The 18,335-nt window shown below is 56.9% G+C and overlaps 1 protein-coding gene across 2 annotated transcripts in view; it reads left to right on the forward strand.

The window, feature by feature from the left end:
* MLPH (melanophilin) overlaps positions 1–18,335 on the forward strand; it is a 54,329-nt gene that overhangs the window by 12,200 nt on the left and 23,794 nt on the right. For both annotated transcript variants that reach the window (XM_012755708.3, XM_012755712.3), the window contains exons 3-7: positions 6,553–6,774; positions 6,969–7,078; positions 13,156–13,259; positions 14,320–14,439; positions 15,784–15,988. In XM_012755708.3, coding sequence (XP_012611162.2) covers positions 6,553–6,774; positions 6,969–7,078; positions 13,156–13,259; positions 14,320–14,439; positions 15,784–15,988 — 761 coding nt within the window. The remainder of the gene's footprint in view (positions 1–6,552; positions 6,775–6,968; positions 7,079–13,155; positions 13,260–14,319; positions 14,440–15,783; positions 15,989–18,335) is intronic.

Consider the following 18,335-nt stretch of genomic DNA (forward strand, 5'->3'; position numbering starts at 1 on the left):
CCAGAAAGGAAAATACAGGAGCTGAAGCAGGAAGTCAGCTGCCAGCGCAGGGCCTGCAGATTAGCCGTGGTCTAAGATCGTGTGCGAGATTCTCCGAGCTCTCGGGCATCCCCGCTGACTTCCGCTTTTTGGTTTGCATGGCCACCCTGGCCATCCTCTCCTGAGGAGCTCCAAGAACTTCAGTAGGTTTAGTAAGGTTCTTCTTCTCTCATTCTAATTTCTGATATTTATTCATGTGGTCAGGATTTTAGATCCACCTAACTGCCCTTAAATTATCATTATATTCCATCTGTGTTCTCTCAGCGGTCGTCTCTGACAGCTCTCTTTAGTTTCATTGCCACACTTCCAACAGTTTTGTCTCTTAGTTCTTTGTAGGGATTTTTGTTTTGTTTTGTTTGAGACAGAGTCTCACTCTGTTGCCCTGAGTAGAGTGCCGTGGATCAGCCTAGCTCACGGCAACCTCAAACTCCTGGGCTCAAGCGATCCTCCTGCCTCAGCCTCCCAAGTAGCTGGGACTACAGGCATGTGCCACCATGCCTGGCTAATTTTTTCTATTTTTAGTAGAGATGGGGTCTCACTCTTGCTCAGGCTGGTCTCAAACTCCTGAGCTCAAGTATCCTCCTGCCTTCACCACCATGCCCCGCCTGTGGTTATTTTTTTAATTATTATTATTATTTCAGAATATTACTGGGGTAAAAATATTTTGGTTACATAAATTGCTTTTGTACAGTTTGAGTTGAAGTTATAAGTGTGCCCATCACCCAGGTAGTGTGCATTGTACCCATTTGGTGTGAATTTACCTCTCCTTCCTCCCTCCCAACTGCTGGATTTCCAGTCAATGTTGTTTCCGTATGGGCACATGAATGTGGATTAATTAGTACCCATTTAGTGATGAGTACGTGTGGTGCTTGTTTTTCCATTCTTGTGATACTTCACTTAGTAGAATGGGCTCCAGCTTTACGCAGGATAATACAAGAGGTGCGCTAGATCAACATTGTTTTTGTGGCTGAGTAGAACTCCATGGCATGTATACATATCACATTTTATTAATCCACTCATGTATCGATGGGCACTTGGGTTGTTTCCACATCTTTGCAGTTGTGAATTGTGCTGCTGTAAACATTTGAGTGCAGGTGACTTTTGATCCAGCAACCCCACTACTGGGGATGTACCCAAAGAAAGGTACATCCTTAAAAAAGATATTCCATAAAAAAAGACAACTGCACTCTTAGTTCCTTGACTCACTGGGTTTTCACTCACTCTTACCATCATCCTTAAGAGTCATTTCTCAGTCATCTGGGGTGTATCTTCAAGTTGTTTTCTCAGGAATGGCTGGACGTGTGGCTTTTAGATTTGCGAATCTCCCTTCCACCTGGCTGGGAGTAAAAGCTCAGCTCACACACTTTCCCTCGGGACTCTGGGGCTGCCGCTCCCGGGGTGAGCAGAATAATATGCCCCCCCCCACAAAAAAAAAAAAGATGTCCACGTCCTAATCCCTGGATGCTGTGAGCATGCCGGGTGCATGGCAGAGGGATTTGAGGTTGCAGGTGCAGTTAAGGCTGCTGGTCAGCTGACCTGGCCATGGGGCGGTTGTCTGGGTGACCTGGGTGGGCCAAGGTCATCTCAGGGCCCAAGCGGAAGGAGGAGGGAGTCAGAGGGGGTCTCTGTGAGACTCGACCCACCATCACTGACCATGAGGGTAAGGAAGGGGCCGAGCCAGCGAGCATGGGCCCCTCCCCACGCTGGGGAAGCCGGGAGCAGATTCACCCCCAGGGACTCCAGAAAGGGTCACGGTCCTGGTGACACCTGGATTTTAGCTCAGTGAATCCCACGTGGAACTGCCCCCGAGAACGCAAGGTGACAGGTGTGCACTGTGTTAAGCCACGACGTCTGTGGACATCGGTAGCAGCGGCAGCAGGACGGGAGTGCCCCGCCGCTTCAACCTTGCACGGAAGCCACGGGCCCGGCCACGGCCCCTTGGAGGTGGCTGTTTATCTGCCCACTCCGGCTGGGATTTTCTCCATCCTTGTGACTGGGCAGCCCCTTCAATCGGTGCGTGTGTCACCTACACTCCAGTGACCCCTTCAAATCTGATGATCCAGCTCTTTTTTTATTTCTTTCTTTCTTTTTTCTGATTGGGAGAGTTCCCCTGTCTTAGTGAGATTGCTGCTTCCGTGGCAGGGGCAGAAACTCGCTCACACCCGGTGAAGCTGTGCGACGGAAATGCAGTTCTTTTATTCCCTGCCCAATCCTGCCCGAGGGCCCCACGCCTGGAGCAGCAACAGAGCTCAGCTGGTCTCTGGGCTCTGTCCCTGGCTGAGCTCGCCTTCCAGAGCCCCCCTCTGCCACCCGGTGCCTTTGGCCAGGGGCTTGGGGTGAGGGCTCACCACCCTCCTGGTGACAGAGTTGATAGTGTCGGGACTTCAGGAACTGCCCGCTGCCTGCAGGCTCCTTGCTGATCCCTGATGCAGGGTGCAGGTCAGGCTGGCGTGCTCAGGTGTGAATGGGCCTGCCCGGGCATCGGGATGCACTTGGTACCCACCACTGAGACGCTGACCCCAGCCACGGACCCCCACTGCGGCCTCTTCTCACCAGCCCCTGGCCGCTCAGCACCTCGAGCCGTCCTGCTGGGGCATGGCCTAGGGTCACTGGAATAGTGGATGCCCCGTTACCCCAACACGGACACAGCAGTGGCCAGCAGAAGCACTGGCCGGGCCCCTCCCCACGGCTGTGCCGGGCCTGGACGGGTGGGCTGCCAGCCCCCCGGTGCCCTGGCTCCCCCGTCCTCCTGCACGCTGCCCCCACACTCCCTCTGGATGCCACCCCAGGAGGGGCCAAGCAGGGACACAGGCCTCATCTCTCCACCCTGCCCAGTGTGTCTGCCTTCCGCACCCCGTCGTTGCTGGAAGGGGCTCCCCGTTCCTCCTCCTGTGCTGGGAAGGTTTCCCTCCATCATATCCGTCCTCTCCTGGGAGGACACAGAGCCCCCCTCTGCAGCAGGCGTCTCCCCTCAACTCCGTTCTGCGCCCACCGGTCCTGGCTCTCAATGTGGGCGTCCCAGGGTGACCCGGAGGGCGGCGGTGTGGGTCCCCTGTCCCGAGGACCCCGCTGCAGGCCCCATCCGCCCTGCCTGCCGTTTCCCGGGTCTCTTGCGCTCTCTGCCATTGCAGCTTCTCCTCTCCCTGCCTTCTCGCTGTCCCCTCCCCTGCATGCTGGGAGAGAGAGCAGAGGTGACTTCAGAGTCAGCGGTTCTCAAGCTTTGGGGCCTCAGGATCCCTTTACTTTCTTGAATTACCGAGGACCCCAAAGTGGGGGTTGCTTACATGGGCCTTACCTGGCGATATTGAAATTAACACTGGGAGGGTTAAAACTGTTGATTTATTCACTCATCTAAAAATAAAAATAAACCCCCCACGTGTTAATGTAAATATCCTTTTTATGAAAAACAACTATTTTTCCAAAACAGAAACGTGAGTGAGAAGAGTGGCATTGTTCTGTGTTGGTGAAAATCCCTTTACTGTCCAGGGCATAGCGGAAGATGACTGGGTCTCATCTTGCCTCCTCATTCCACGCCTTGTGATGCGTTTGGGCGGAAGCATTCGGAGCAAACCTGGCCTCATACGCGGTTGTGTAGTTGGAGAAAGGAGGGCTGCTTTAAAATCCTCTGTCTACGTTATGCTTTGACGCTTCGTGAAAACCTGGCAGTTGGCAGTTTCTCAAAGCTTAGTTGTAATGCGGATTCTGAAACAGCCTCAGCGACCTTCGCCTTTTCGGTGACATCGGAACCCTTTGCTCTGTCTCGCGCTCGGAGCGGCTCTTCTACCCCGGTGCGATATTTGTGGCACCGTGCATTGCTCATTTGGAAAATACTGGTTCGCTGAGTTATGCAGACCTTCCAAATGTTGACACATCTCATCGTGCATAACAAAAGAAAAACACAGCCATTACTGTCACCGCCGGCCCCATGAGAACTCTCTTAAGTGCTGGGAACTGTCACGCTGTCAGCCACGGATATATGTTTTCCAAAGTTCTACTTTGTGCTGGAAAGCTTTGGTTTTGTCATCGGCGATAAATACTGTCGCTCCTTTTCATCCAAGTGACAGGCTCACTTTTGTTCGTTTCTGAGAAAAATGTCTGCCAAACCCGCAAGTCAGAGTAGTTCATCTCTCAGTTTTTCTTTCACGTGAAAACGGTCTTTCGTGAGAAGAATTGCTGGCTCAGGTCGCAATCCAAACACCTGCCCAATTCCTTTTGTTGAGACTTCTGTCGGCCTTTGATGCCCGGCAGAAGTGCTTTATGTACTCCTCCAGTTTGCGCTCACGGAATGCTAAAGGGGCAGGTGCTCGGTGCTCGGTGCTCAGGTGCTCAAAAAGATTCACAACTTTTACTGTTTCATCAAGGCTATACTTAAATGTCCTTCTCTTTCTCAAGGAAGCATACGGAGAGCGCTCATGCAGTGGGTCCCACTGCCTTGATCCGCATGGAAGCCCTGGAAGTTTTGCCCGCTATTGCTTCTGCACCGTTGGGGTGCAGGCATCAGAGAGCAAAGAAAAGGCAAATGATGTCTCAGTGCTGTTGCAAAAATAGCTTCGACCTTGTAAATTCCCTTAAAGGATCCTAGGAACCTCCAGAGGTCCCTGGAACACATTTTGAGAACCACTGTTCTGAATCTCTGGATTTGATGTTCCACGGTAGAGATTCTGCTCCTTTTCCCCTCCATTGCCGACTGCAATTCCCTCCCATGTTTATTTTCACCAGCTCCTCCCCACCTCGGCCAGCACAGCCTGTGGTCTGCCTGCCGCCGTCTCCTCAAGACTGTGCGGACCTTCTTATGCCCCGTTTAGCACACCAAGCGCACTCTGTTTCAAATCTTCTGTTTCTGATATTGCATCACATTCAGGAGAGTCTTTTATTCCTGAAGGTAACTTTAACCTGTAGCCGCGTGCTGGGCTTTCCCCTGCGATGCGCCTGCAGTGGAGGACAGCTGGCTGGCCCGGCGTCTGCGCTAGGCAGGGGGCGTGGGTTGCTGTGGCCCCGTTCACCCTTGGGACCCGAAGCCCCAGGTCTGGTTGATTTGCCCACCTGCTGGCAGGCATCATCTGGTCCCCCCAAATAGGGTCTCCTCTGCCCTCCCTCCCTGTTCTCTGGCTGTGGAGAAGGGAAGTTATGTTTTAAAGAACGTGAAGTGTAGAGCACAACTATCCTTTCCCCCGGGTCAGCACCTGAAATAGACCAACCCCCCGCTGCTGCCCTAGGACTCCACATCCCGGGATGCAATGCTCTCGCACACGTCCTCGGCGTCTTTTCTGCTGTGCTGGGCCTCAGGGCTATAATTCCACCAGGATACAAAATAAGTGGCATCCACCGGGAGAGAGGCCAGGCAAGCCCTGCCCTGCAAAGGGGTGGCCTTGAGGCTTTCTGGCTGATACGTATATGGCAAGAGCCGAAGTAGAGGGCACTGGGCCCTTCCCCTCTGGCCCCAGGTGCTTCTCTGGGCAAAGACTTGACCTTGTGGATGCAGCTTTACCCAGACCGTACTCTGTGGATGACCGTATCCCTCCACCCCCTGCCCCAGATTCCTACAACTGCTTGACTTTTCTTTCTCTTGGTTTTTGAAGCTGCGACAAGAGCCTTGTTTCGTGTCCGTCTTGGTGGGTATGTTAATGAACAGTTGGGAGTGGGGCGTCAGTGAAGCTCAGCAGGGCCACTCTCAGCCAGAGGCAGCCTCCGACACCTCTTAGGATGACCCCGTGGCCCTCGCCCTTGTGATAGTCTGTGCCGTCCCCGTCAAAAATGCAAGGACTTCAGAGTTCTCGGAAGACAACGGCACCTAGTGTCTCTCTAATTTTGTCGCTAAGAATGGATTGATTTTATCTCATCTAAAATTTAAAAGAGTATGTTTGGCAGACATTCTCTGATATCCAAAGCAAAAGAATGTGTTCATTATTATCTAGGTACATTTTCTAGTCGGTTCAGGTTGGCCGGCTCACCAGGAAGCTGTGTTGTTCAAAACCAGATGGTCCAGGAGAGCTGTGGTTTTCCTGGGACTTCCTGGTGCTGGGTAATTCCCTCTCTGGAAACTCTCCAAGCCAAGTGTCAGCTCCACTCTCGGAGCCCTGCTGGAAGAGACCCAGAACTGCTTGCTGAGGAAATGTCACCTGGCTTTGCCCTCAGGACTCTGTCATCCCACTAGGGAGGGTGCAGCGACCTGCCCTCCGAACCCCGGTACAATTGTAAACAGCCACAGAAATGCTTAAATACAATGTCATTTCTATGAAATTAATATGTTTCGATTCCAGCCTACCAAAATTGCACGTTTTAACTCAACCTACTGGTCTTCCTCCCAGAGATAGAGTGGGGCATGCAGTTGGCACTGCATGGTAAGGGCTGCCTTTGGGGGCCTCTGCCCAACCTTGGGCCACTATTTCCTGCATGTGAGAGAGCTCCTCTATGTGTGTGTCTGTGTGTGTGTGTATGCACATGCATACACATTTAAAGCCTGTCGCAAGAACAACATGCCTGATATATTTCCTCTTTCTGGTGTTTTCCCAGGGGGTTGAAGGGCAAGATTAAGAAGGAAAGTTCCAAGAGGGAGCTGCTGTCCGACACTGCCCATCTGAACGAGACCCACTGTGCCCGCTGCCTGCAGCCCTACCGCCTGCTCGTGAACAGCAAAAGGCAATGTCTCAACTGCGGCCTGTTCACCTGCAAAAGCTGCAGCCATGTCCACCCGGAGGAGCAGGGCTGGCTCTGCGACCCCTGCCACCTGGCCAGGTGAGCCAGGGCCTCGAGGTCAAGAGGCCCTGATGGCTTCTGGGCCTGCATGTCCTTGGAGTGTGGCTGGCTGAACAAGGGTGGACATGCGTGTGTGTGTGTGTGTGTGTGTGTGTGTGTGTGTGTGTGGCATTTGCACGTGCCACATGCACGCGGGCAGTGCCGTGGACCTGTGCCGATCGGTCTCTCCGCAGAGTGGTGAAGATCGGCTCGCTGGAGTGGTACCACCAGCTCGTGAGAGCCCGCTTCAAGCGCTTCGGGAGTGCCAAAGTGATCCAGTCCCTCCACGGGCGGCTGGGGGGAGGTAAGGCGTGGACGGGGGAGGGGTTCCTTTTGTTCCCGGGCATGTTTCACATTTCAGGACCAGGCAGACTCCCTTGGAGCGTGTGTGTGTGTGTGTGTGTGTGTGTGTGTGTGTGTGTGTGTGTGCACGTGTCTCTCTGTCGGTTCCTGATTCTGGTGTCTTACATGAAGTTGGCAGCTTTTTAATGTGATGATTATCAAGACGTAGAGAAATCTGTTGCAAGTCAACTGTTTGAGTCTTTTAAATCCAAGTGTTTATTTCATGGAGAACTTGAAATCCAGGCTGTGATCTTAAACTAAACAATGTGATCTCCTGTGTCATCCCTCTCTGAGGCATTTGGAAAGAGAGATCCTTTTAGGGGAAGGATGGGAGGATACCAGAGGGTCACTTGAGCTTGAACTTGAAAGCAAATAATTGAGCAGTGCTTTTTTAGAGAGAGCTTACCTCGTCCCCACTGCCTGAGTCCTAGGCTTCCGCCATTAAGCCTAGCCAACCATTTGGGCTGGGACAGCCACTAAGCGGGTGTCTGGGGTCTCAGCATCCTGGATGTCTCCATCCACGGGACGAAGGACACAAGGCAGGTGCCTGGCTCCAGCATTGGGCCACGGCCAGAGCAGAGGCTGTTCTCTGGACCAGGCTGTCCTCCCCACACCCCTGCCCAGACGTCTCCCCCAGGCCCCCCTTCTGGCGAGGTGCCCTGTTTGTGCTTGGCCCCTAAAGCCCCAGGTTGGATAGAAGGAGCAGAAGTTGGGCACAGCCACCCCTCTGAGTGTTCATGGACTCGCTGGGCCTGGCACAGGTATTTCTGAGGCATCTTAGCGAGCTGTTTAATTTAGGACAGAGACTACCAGAGGCACCCTCACCTGTAACGGCTGCCAGCACCTGGAGCAACAGACCACAGGGTGGCCTCGCTTCCTGGGTGGTGGGGGGGGGGGGTGTAATAAACCATCAAACCCAGGACATTTTTAAGGATAAAAGGAGGCCCTACTGACAACCATGCCACAACACACACGTGACTGGCAGCGCCCAATGGGGCGGGAAGAGACCGTCACCCTATTCTTGGGGGCTGCCATCTCTGTGGCTGTCGTCACTGTCCCAGGCTACAGCCCAGCAGCAAATCCCACCTCCCCGCACCTGCTTGGCCAGCTGGGAGCCACTGCAGGGCCTCCCAGCAGCAGAAGCAGCTCGCTCCAGCCCCCGCCAGGCTTAGGGATGGGGACGGCCAGTGGCCAGGGAGAAAGCCAGGCCGCAAAGCATCTGGGAATCTCAGCCCCAGAGGCAGGTTCTCTCGGGACTGGGGTGGACTCAGGAAGCTGTGTCACTTAAAAAGGACACAGGATTTCCGAAGCCAGGCCCAGGTCTGGAGCTACTGGAGTTAACTCTGCCTGCCCAGAACCTTCTCGTTTTGAAATTGTCACCACTGAGGGCCAGGAGGTGGCGCTGTGGGGCAGCAGGAAACACAAAACAGAACTCGGAGCGGGTCCCAGAGGCCACCAGCTCCCAGCAGCTGCCCCAGCCCCACCTGGGTAGTCTCAGTCCCCCCTCCCCCTGCCCCCCGCCCCGGGGAGATGCCCAGGAGGTGCGTCCCCCTGTCCCCCTGCCGGGTACCTGCAACTACAGCATGTTAAGATGGGTGTGAGCAATGAGCTCCAAACCAGGAGAAGTTGTGCCTTAAAATATAAACATATATTAATATATATGACCTATAAAAATATATGAATATGTATTTAAAAAAAAGATTCAATGTAATCCTAGCTCTCTGGGAGGCTGAGGCGGGTGGATTGCTCGAGGTCGGGAGTTCGAAACCAGCCTGAGCAAGAGCGAGACCCCGTCTCTACTATAAATAGAAAGAAACTAATTGGCCAACTAATATATATAAAAAAAATTAGCCGGGCATGGTGGCGAATGCCTGTAGTCCCAGCTACTTGGGAGGCTGAGGCAGTAGGATCGCTTGAGCCCAGGAGTTTGAGGTTGCTGTGAGCTAGGCTGACGCCATGGCACTCACTCTAGCCTAGGCAACAAAGCGAGACTCTGTCTCAAAAAAAAAAAAAAAAAAAAAAAAAAAAAAAAAAAAAAAAAAAAAAAAAAAAAAAAGATTCAAGTTGAAGTTTTGAAACCCAGCCCAGCCAGGGCCTAATGCAGACCTTGTCCAGCCGGCAGGTGGGCCGCGGGGTCTTCTCAAGCCTTCAGCGAGCCGGGCGTGCGGGGAGCAGAGCCCTGGGCTGGCCCTCCCTCTGCAGAGCACCTCCCTCCTTCCCGGGGCCTTTCCACCGTCCACTGGCCTTGCGCTTGCCTGGCAGGGTGCAGACCTCGCCCAGCGTCAGCACTGAGTCCTTTATGCTCAGACGCTTTTATTTTTGTTTCCTCTTCCCTATCAGGAGTGGTCAGAAAATTCTGTCCCGTGCCAGGAACACGGAAAATCCTTGGGATGTTTTTTAGCATGACTTGGTCAGATAGGTGGGTGAGTGTAGCCCACACCCTTGTCCCCAGCGCGGGAGATGGAAGGGTCCGGGAGCTCCCGGAACGCTTTGCTCCTCATGGTCCCCGTGGGGGCAGGGACTTCACCCCGACAGGTCAGCCTCCCGGCCTCCGAAAGCCCATTTCCACGTCCCCTCCATGCGGGTGCAGTCCACACCTCGGCGTCTCCTCCATGGTGGTTTGGGATGAGATTCCGCAAGGCAGTCGCTGTCTGCAGAGAACAAAAGTGGTTCCCAGGTCTGCTTCCGGCTTTGTCATCGGCCGGCGCCAGCCAGGCCGGCCTGTCCTGACCAGTTCGGGCTCGGATACAGGCATCCGGGGCCCCTTGAAAACTCTTGATAAGTTTCAGTGAAAACTACACCAGGCTGCCCCCTCCCTGCCCCCAGCTCTCTCCACTGGTCAAACTGAGACCCACAAGGCCCACTAAGACAGGGCAGGTGGCAGGTCCCCTCCGTGCACCCGGCACCTTCCCAGACGGTCCCAAAGAGGTGGCAAAGCCGGGAGCGGCAAGGTCAGCTTCAGCCAGGACAGGGAATGAGGTGCATCTGTAACCCGATCTCAGCTGTTCGCCAAAGAGCCCTCCTCTCAGCAGTCCCGTTCTCCCCGCTGGTTCACATTTCTGTCTGTCTCTGTGTTTATGAATGGGAAACCAGACAATGAAACTGTTTCCCAAAACCATATGAAAGGTCCCTGTTGGTTTAGAACAAAGCCTGGGAGCCCACAGCAGCCCGAGGCCCGTGTGTTTTAGAATTGTAGCTGTTGTAAGTGCCATCGGGGGTTGCGTGCACGCATGGTCAGAGAGCACATGGCTGCGCAGTGAGCTCCCGTGTCGGGGGCTTGGGAAAGCGCGCTGACGATCCAGTCTGTGCCCTCGCTGAACACCCGCCAGTGCCGGGCGCTGGCCGTCCTGTGGACAAGCGTGGAAGAGGCAGGCCCTGCTGTCCCCACGCAGGGATGGTCAGTGTGGACCCCTGCTCCCCTGGGACAGAAAGCCCAAGGAGGGGCTCCCCGCAGAGGGCCCCAGGCCCGAGAGATGAGAGTGAAGCTGTGGGGACAGCAGTGGGTCAGCCGGGGAGACGCTGGAAACAGGACCGCACCGCAGTTCCGTGCAAGGAATTGCTAAAATGGTGTTCACTGAGAAAGCGAAAGGGGGTACTGAGGCATCAGAGATACCTGCAGTGAGCACCTGTGTCCCCCGCCTTGCCCAGGGCTGGGGGCAGCAGGCAGGGGCTGGGATGAACAGAAACAAGCAGCTCCCGGGAGGCCACACGGAGGTGGCACCCAGTCCCCCAAGGAGAGGGCCACAGGGGGCTGGGCCGCAGTCAGGCTGGAGGCCCTGGGGCTGGAAGCACGGGAAGGAGCATGTTCCTTCTCCCGCCCCACCGCGTGGGCAGAGCCCTCCGGCAGCGGCAAGGCAGAGGGGCAGAGCGCAGGTGGGGCCGCAGCCTGGAGACGGTGGCTCAACGCTGGCACTGCACAGCAGTCTTGCCCCCCTTGCAGCTGGCAGTGCACCCTCTGGGTCACCAGCTGTCCTGCTAGTTCACGCCTGAGCCCCGCTATGTGCAGAGAGCAAGGGGTGGGCCCCAGACCTGGCTGGGCCCCCGAGGACCCGAGCTCCACGGTGCCAGCTGTGCCCTCTGTAGCCCCAGAGATAGGAAGGCAGTGAATGGTCCGGGGCACTTCCAGCTCTCAGACACTGGGACCTGTTTATGGGATCACTCTCTGCAGTGACCTAAGGAAACAGGGTGCAGGCCGGGCCAGCGTGAACGGGACAAGACAGGGGAAGATGTGGGGCCGTGTGGGGGAGGCCGGGCCCAGGTGGCCAGGGTGAGGAAGGGGCCCTGGGGCAGAGAAGGAGCCGGGCACCGGGCTGAGACTGCCGGGAAAGCGGTTTATACCCAGCTCTGGGCCTCGTTCACCTCACAGCTCCAGGGTCTACCGACCTCCCAAGAAGTAAGTGGTCAGCAAACGCAGGGGCCCCTGCAGATGTGGCCAGACCTGCAGAGGGCTAGTGTTACGCTGCAGCCCCGCCCAGCTCTAGCTGATGTTTGGGCAGGTCTTGGAAAGGCCAGCAGAGGGCCTTGCCTGGGCGTTTCTCAGTGGGGGGTGGATGGCTGGGGCGGGGGGAGAGGGGAGATGGATGGATGAGTAGAGGGGTGCCTGGGTGGGTGGGTGGGTGGAGAGCTTGGTGGATGGATGGACAGATGGAGAATGGTGGATGGGTAGATGAGTAGATGGATGCCTGGGTGGGTGGGTGGGTGGGTGGAGAGCTTGGTGGGTGGATGGACAGATGGAGAATGGTGGATGGGTAGATGAGTAGATGGGTGCCGGGGTGGGTGGGTGGGTGGAGAGCTTGGTGGATGGATGGACAGATGGAGAATGGTGGATGGGTAGATAGTAGATGGGTGCCTGGGTGGGTGGGTGGGTGGGTGGAGAGCTTGGTGGGTGGATGGACAGATGGAGAATGGTGGATGGGTAGATGAGTAGATGGGTGCCTGGGTGGGTGGGTGGGTGGAGAGCTTGGTGGGTGGATGGACAGATGGAGAATGGTGGATGGGTAGATGAGTAGATGGGTTCCTGGGTGGGTGGGTGGGTGGAGAGCTTGGTGGATGGATGGACAGATGGAGAATGGTGGATGGATGGATGAGTAGAGGGATGCCTGGGTGGGTGGGTGGGTGGGTGGAGAGCTTGGTGGATGGATGGACAGATGGAGAATGGTGGATGGGTAGATGAGTAGATGGGTGCCTGTGTGGGTGGGTGGGTGGAGAGCTTGGTGGGTGGATGGACAGATGGAGAATGGTGGATGGGTAGATGAGTAGATGGGTGCCTGGGTGGGTGGGTGGGTGGAGAGCTTGGTGGATGGATGGACAGATGGAGAATGGTGGATGGGTAGATGAGTAGATGGGTGCCTGGGTGGGTGGGTGGGTGGAGAGCTTGGTGGATGGATGGACAGATGGAGAATGGTGGATGGGTAGATGAGTAGATGGGTGCCTGGGTGGGTGGGTGGGTGGAGAGCTTGGTGGGTGGATGGACAGATGGAGAATGGTGGATGGGTAGATGAGTAGATGGGTGCCTGTGTGGGTGGGTGGGTGGAGAGCTTGGTGGATGGATGGACAGATGGAGAATGGTGGATGGGTAGATGAGTAGATGCGTGCCTGGGTGGGTGGGTGGGTGGAGAGCTTGGTGGGTGGATGGACAGATGGAGAATGGTGGATGGGTAGATGAGTAGATGGGTGCCTGGGTGGGTGGGTGGGTGGAGAGCTTGGTGGGTGGATGGACAGATGGAGAATGGTGGATGGGTAGATGAGTAGATGGGTGCCTGGGTGGGTGGGTGGGTGGAGATCTTGGTGGGTGGATGGACAGATGGAGAATGGTGGATGGGTAGATGAGTAGATGGGTGCCTGTGTGGGTGGGTGGGTGGAGAGCTTGGTGGGTGGATGGACAGATGGAGAATGGTGGATGGGTAGATGAGTAGATGGGTGCCTGGATGCGTGGGTGGAGGGACAGAAGCAGGGCGGGAGCGAGGGATGGGTAGGTGGTGGGTGGGTGGAGGGACAGGCTGGCTGTCCCTGGTGGAGTCACACCGGTGTCTGCTGCAGGTGGCCCTGAGCCCAGCCCCGGGGAGAAAAGTGGGGACGGTGAGCAGACGGACGAGGATGCAGAGCCGGACTCGGAGGCCCAGGCCCAGCCCCTTGGCAGCAAAGTACGTCCTCCCCAGCCACCCCACCCCCCAGCCCCAACCTCGGGCTCTGACGTCCTGAAACTCTCCGCGCTCTGTCCGCCACTCCACTAGTCCCCACAGCGTGAGCACAAAGCCTCCGCCCATTCCCGTGCCCAACAGTCCCTGAGTCTTGAGCGCTGACGGGACGCTGCCCGCACCATGAGAAACCCCAGAGCAGGCTGCGGGGCGGGCAAAGCCCACTGGAGAAGCGCCCGTGTGGCTCCCAGGTGCCGTGAGTGCCGGGAGGTGTCCTGGGGCGCTTGGGTCCCCGAGGGGTCGCGGGTCCCTGTGCAGGCTGCCTTCCCATCTTTCAAAGAAGCAGACCCCTCCCCGCTCTCCCCTGGGAACATTTTTGCTCCTGTTTCTTGCCATCCATGAGCCTTGTCTTTATTGGTGTTTATTCCTGGTTTTCACTTACTGTTGAACTTATTTTTTGTGCTAGAGACAAGCGGGGTCTCTGCCCCACACTGGGTTCCCGGGCGGGGTGCGGGCAGGGGAGCTGGCGGGCAGAGTGGGCTCGGTGGGGAATGTCATCACCCTCTGCGTGCACACACCTGGGTCGTGCCATCTATGAAGCGCTCAGAATACCATCCAGCGCCTGGCACATTCCCTCCACGATAGTAAGCTTAAAGGATCCAAAGAATTAAAACCAGGGAGGGATTTAGAACGCCACACGGCTCTCGCATCTAAAGAACGTGGAGTTCTGGGGAGATCACCCGCCTCTGGCCCCCTGGGCCGCCACACCCACCGTTCCTAGCACCCCAAGGGCCCCCACCCAGCTCCCGAGCAGCCTGCGCCTCCCCCAGCGGGTGCAGCTCAGCGCTGCTCTGCCCACCCAAGGTCCTGGGCACGCAGACATTGCGGGTGGGGCAGGTGCTGTGGGCACCGGGCCCCGGGCTGGCTCAGGTGGGTCTTCGGTGCAGGAGGACCCGCTCCAGGAAGAGGCTGCGGGGCTGAGTGTGGGGTGCGGGACCCGAGGGGTCTGGTCCTCCCGGCCCAGCTGACCCTGACTCAAGTCTCACCTCGTCTTGTGTCTGCTAAGAAAAAGCGCCTCCTGTCCTTCCAAGATGTGGACTTCGAAGCAGACTCAGATGACTCTACTCAGCCTCAAGGTCGTCCCCGGAGGCTGTCCTCCGTCCCCGGGGCCACGGACAGCCTGCAGGTCAGCGGCTCTCGAGAGCGGCAGGTGCTCGGGCCCCGGGCGGGGGACGCCAAGAAGCAGCATCTGCGGCCGTGCGGCCACGCCAGGCTCCCAGAGCATGGCCAGAAGTGGGGCAGCGAGGGGACAGGATCCGGAAGCTTCACCCCCTCCCAGGACTCGCATGTCTGGAGAGACGGACCGGGCGCCTGTGACAAGGGGGCAAGGCAGGAACCTGAGGCTGGGCAGATGGGTCAGGGGCCAGGGACTGGGGTCCGTGCTCGGCACAGGAGCAAGGCAGAGCCCAGGACCCAGGAGGACAGGACAAAGAACAGCGTCCTCCAGGGGGTCAGACAGGGCCTGGTTGTACCTGCCTCTGGTCTCACCGGTGGGGGGTCAGAAACTTAGTTGCCCAAGCTAGGGCAGACGTGCGAGTGCAAGAGGCGGCTACTAGAGATGCCACGAACACGGGGCACCCACGGGGGCCATGCAGGTAAACCGGGACATGTGGCCACTCTTCTCAGCCATGTGGCCTTGGTCCCAGGAACCTCTTCTTTGAGGCGCCCTCCCTAATCTGGAAAAGGGTGCTCATTTCTGCCTTGTGGGACTGTTTCCAGGACTACATGTTGAGCCCACAGGCACAAGGCACTTGGGCAGGCAGTAAAGGTAGCTACAGGCACAGAGCTGGGACAAGGCCCAGGGCCCAGGCAGTGCCGGGCCAGAGCTGGTACACCCCTGCTGGCCTGCAACCCCTGTGGGAGGAGGGGCCATGGTCCTGCTGTCACTTGAGGCTGGCATGGAGGTCAAGCTTCCCATGACCTCTTTCTCACCCCCACCCCACCTGCAGTCAAGCCAGAAGGGCGCTGTGGGGTGCTGCTTGTTGAAGCCCTCAGCACTTCTTTCCTTGGGGACAGTGACACAGTGCAGACACACACACCCCCAAGCTATCTGGGTTGCAGCCAAGGAGCTGCCAGGGAGCCCTTCCCCTAGCCACTCTCACCTTCTGACCTTCGAGGATTAACGGGGACATATTTAGGGACAATGCACCCCCCAGAAAAATAACTTCCCTGCCCAGGTCCTCAGGCTCTGGGTCTCTGGGTGAGTCCGAGACCCCCAGGGCTGCATCAGGAGAGTTTTGATCCCCTGTGGGGTGCCCGGCTCGGGTGTCATTGGGAACCCAACATTGCACAGACACTCGATGCAGAATAGGCAATAAATGCCTTCAGAGTGGTTTTAAACTGGACAGAACTGGGAGACCAGAGTGGCAGCGTGGATGGGAGTCTAGGATTTGGTCAGTCACAAGGCTGGACACCCCCAAGACATGGGTTGGAAAGACCCACGTTCTAAGGATTGGCCCCGTGTGCTTAGTCCCTCACAGACGAGCCCTGCTCGGACGAGGCAGCCCCCCGCTCGGCTGCAGGCCTGGAGGAGACCCATGCGGGGGCCGCTGGGGGCCGAGCCCACCCAGGAGAGCAGCCCGACAGCCTCTCGTCTTCCGGACAGGACAACCTCGCTGAGCTCTGCCTGCCTGGAGACCCTCGAGGGATGGCCGCGGGCATGGCGGCTGCACCAGGTGGGTGCCCCTTGCCAGAATCTTCCACGTGGGCCCTGCCGGGGGAGTGGGCCGCCGAGAAACTAACCCACCATCCTGTCTTACGCAGACACACTGGCTGATTTAAAAGATCCCCTCCGTGTGGCATGAATGTCCGGCATGTGCGGTCCTAGCCAACGCCAGGGACACCTGCTGTCCCTGGGCTGGGCGCCTCCCTGCAGCTCCCCAAAATACCAGCTTAGGAGCTGGCTGGCCCCACAGCTCACAGCTGATGGCCGGGGGTGGGGGCATGCAGGTTTCCCCGAAATGACTGGGACCCCGGGTCACCTGACCGCCCATCCTGACCATCAGGTCTAAGGCTGCACCTGGGGCCGCCGCACCAAAGGAGCGGGTCCACAGTCAGCTCCGGGCTGTTACTCCAGAGACCTTTAAGTGCTGAGAACCTAATGTGCTCCGTTTAATTTTGTTATCAGACAGTTTTGCTTCCTAATGAAATCCTCAAATCTCTGTCTCTCCCTGGGCCCGGGGGAGTGTGGACGCTGGGTTCAGGAGTTCAGGTGCCCTATTAAGGTGGGACCAAATGAGATCACTGCGCAGCCAGCCCGCCCCCAGCCGTGGGGGGAAACCCGTCCGCTTGACGTCCTCCCTCTGCATCCTGTCGCAGGGACATAACCTTGGACCATGGCCTCACACTGATTAGAATCTTGGGGGCTTTCGGGTAAAGTCGTGGCTTTCTTTTCCCCAAAAACAATGAATAAATGAATCTGCATTGACCATGTCATAGCTCAAGACCTGGACAGCCTTGTCATCTCCTCCCGAGACCTCATGTCCCCCCAAGCGTGAAGATGCGGGGCAGGTGGGGGAGGGGGAGGCCGAGAGGGCACCCTGTAACTGGGCAGTCCCCAGTGTGGAGCCCGGCTCTGCCGGCCCATGGCATGATTCTCACATGCTTTCTTTTTTTCACATATCAACGTCTCTTAAATTAGGAGTTTCTTGGAGTGCATGTGGCAAGAACAGAGTGCTAGAGTGCAACTGTCTCTTAGTGGCACAGCGTCCAGCCCACGGAGCTGAGATTTGATGAGATACGGCACGCTGTTCCACCACATTGCTTGGCCTCTCTGTGCCTCCCCTACCAAATTGTCCAAAAGGGATTAATAACGTCCAACCCATCCCACTGTTGTTGGGATTAAATGAGGTGGTTGTATCTGTTGACTGTTGCTGCCTAACAAATTATCACAAAACCAGCAGCCCCGAACAACACACGGTTATCATCTCACCGGGCTCAGGAGTGCGGCAGGGTCTAATCCTGTCCTCAGCACAGGGTCTCCCCGGCTGAAATCACAGGGCTGTCGGAGTGACAGCCTCACCGGGGGCTCAGGCTGTCGGCAGAGAGTGCGGTGCAGCGTGGGCCCTGCACACCAGGACAGGAACGAGCAGGGACCCCGGGCTCCCTGCTGAGCATCTGCCCCGAGTGCTCCTCCTTCCCGCTGTGTCTGCGGCCGCTCCAGCCAGCCGGAGGGGTGGTAGGTAATGTTCGGGGAGGACGTGGTGACGGTGACCTCCCCGCCACTGCCAGAGCCCAGGAATAAGCATTCAAGCCACACCAGAGGGGACTCCTGCCCACGAAGCCTGCAGACCCCCTGTCTAGACTGTGGCCGTGCGGACGTGGAAAGATTAGTCCTAAAGTCACCCCGTCGAGGGGGACACGCCAGGCCCCCAGCTGCTCTCCACACACGGGGAATTTGCTGTTACTGTGTTTCCCTGAAAATAAGACAGGTTCTTATATTTATTTTTGCTCAAGAAGACACCCTAGGGCTTATTTTCAGGGGATGTGTTATTTTCCCCTCAAAGCCTCAGCTTGCAGCAGGCACAGGATGGCCGGGACCTGACACGTGGAGCCGACCTTGTTGGTGGGGCTGCCCGAGCCTTTCCGGTCACCTCTGGGACAGCAGCTGTCACGATGGGGCAGATGAGCAGGGCTGCTCCTCTTCTTTCCCGCTTGTGACGAAATGCATGGGTTGTGCAGACACGCTGCGTAGCCACGCCCATCACTAGGGCTTATTTTGGGGGTAGGGCTTCCATGGCGCAAGTGCTTAGAAATCCTGCCAGGACTTGTTTTATGGGTAGGTCTTACTTTGGGGGAAACATGGTATTAACATTTGCAGTTTGGAATTTACACACACGAAGTATGTCAACTCTTCAAGCCCTACCTGCAGCACCAGGCAGGGCCTCTTTCTCCCCGAAGATCCTTGTGTGGGGGCCTGGAATCTGCTCCCTTCTTGCCGTGACTTCAACACCAAAGGGATGTTGTTATGCCCTCGTTTGCTGTGAGCTCTGGCTTTTCTTTACTGGGCAAAACATGCCCATC

This window comes from Microcebus murinus, chromosome 8, assembly GCF_040939455.1.
Source record: "Microcebus murinus isolate Inina chromosome 8, M.murinus_Inina_mat1.0, whole genome shotgun sequence".
Taxonomy (NCBI): Eukaryota; Metazoa; Chordata; class Mammalia; order Primates; family Cheirogaleidae; genus Microcebus; species Microcebus murinus.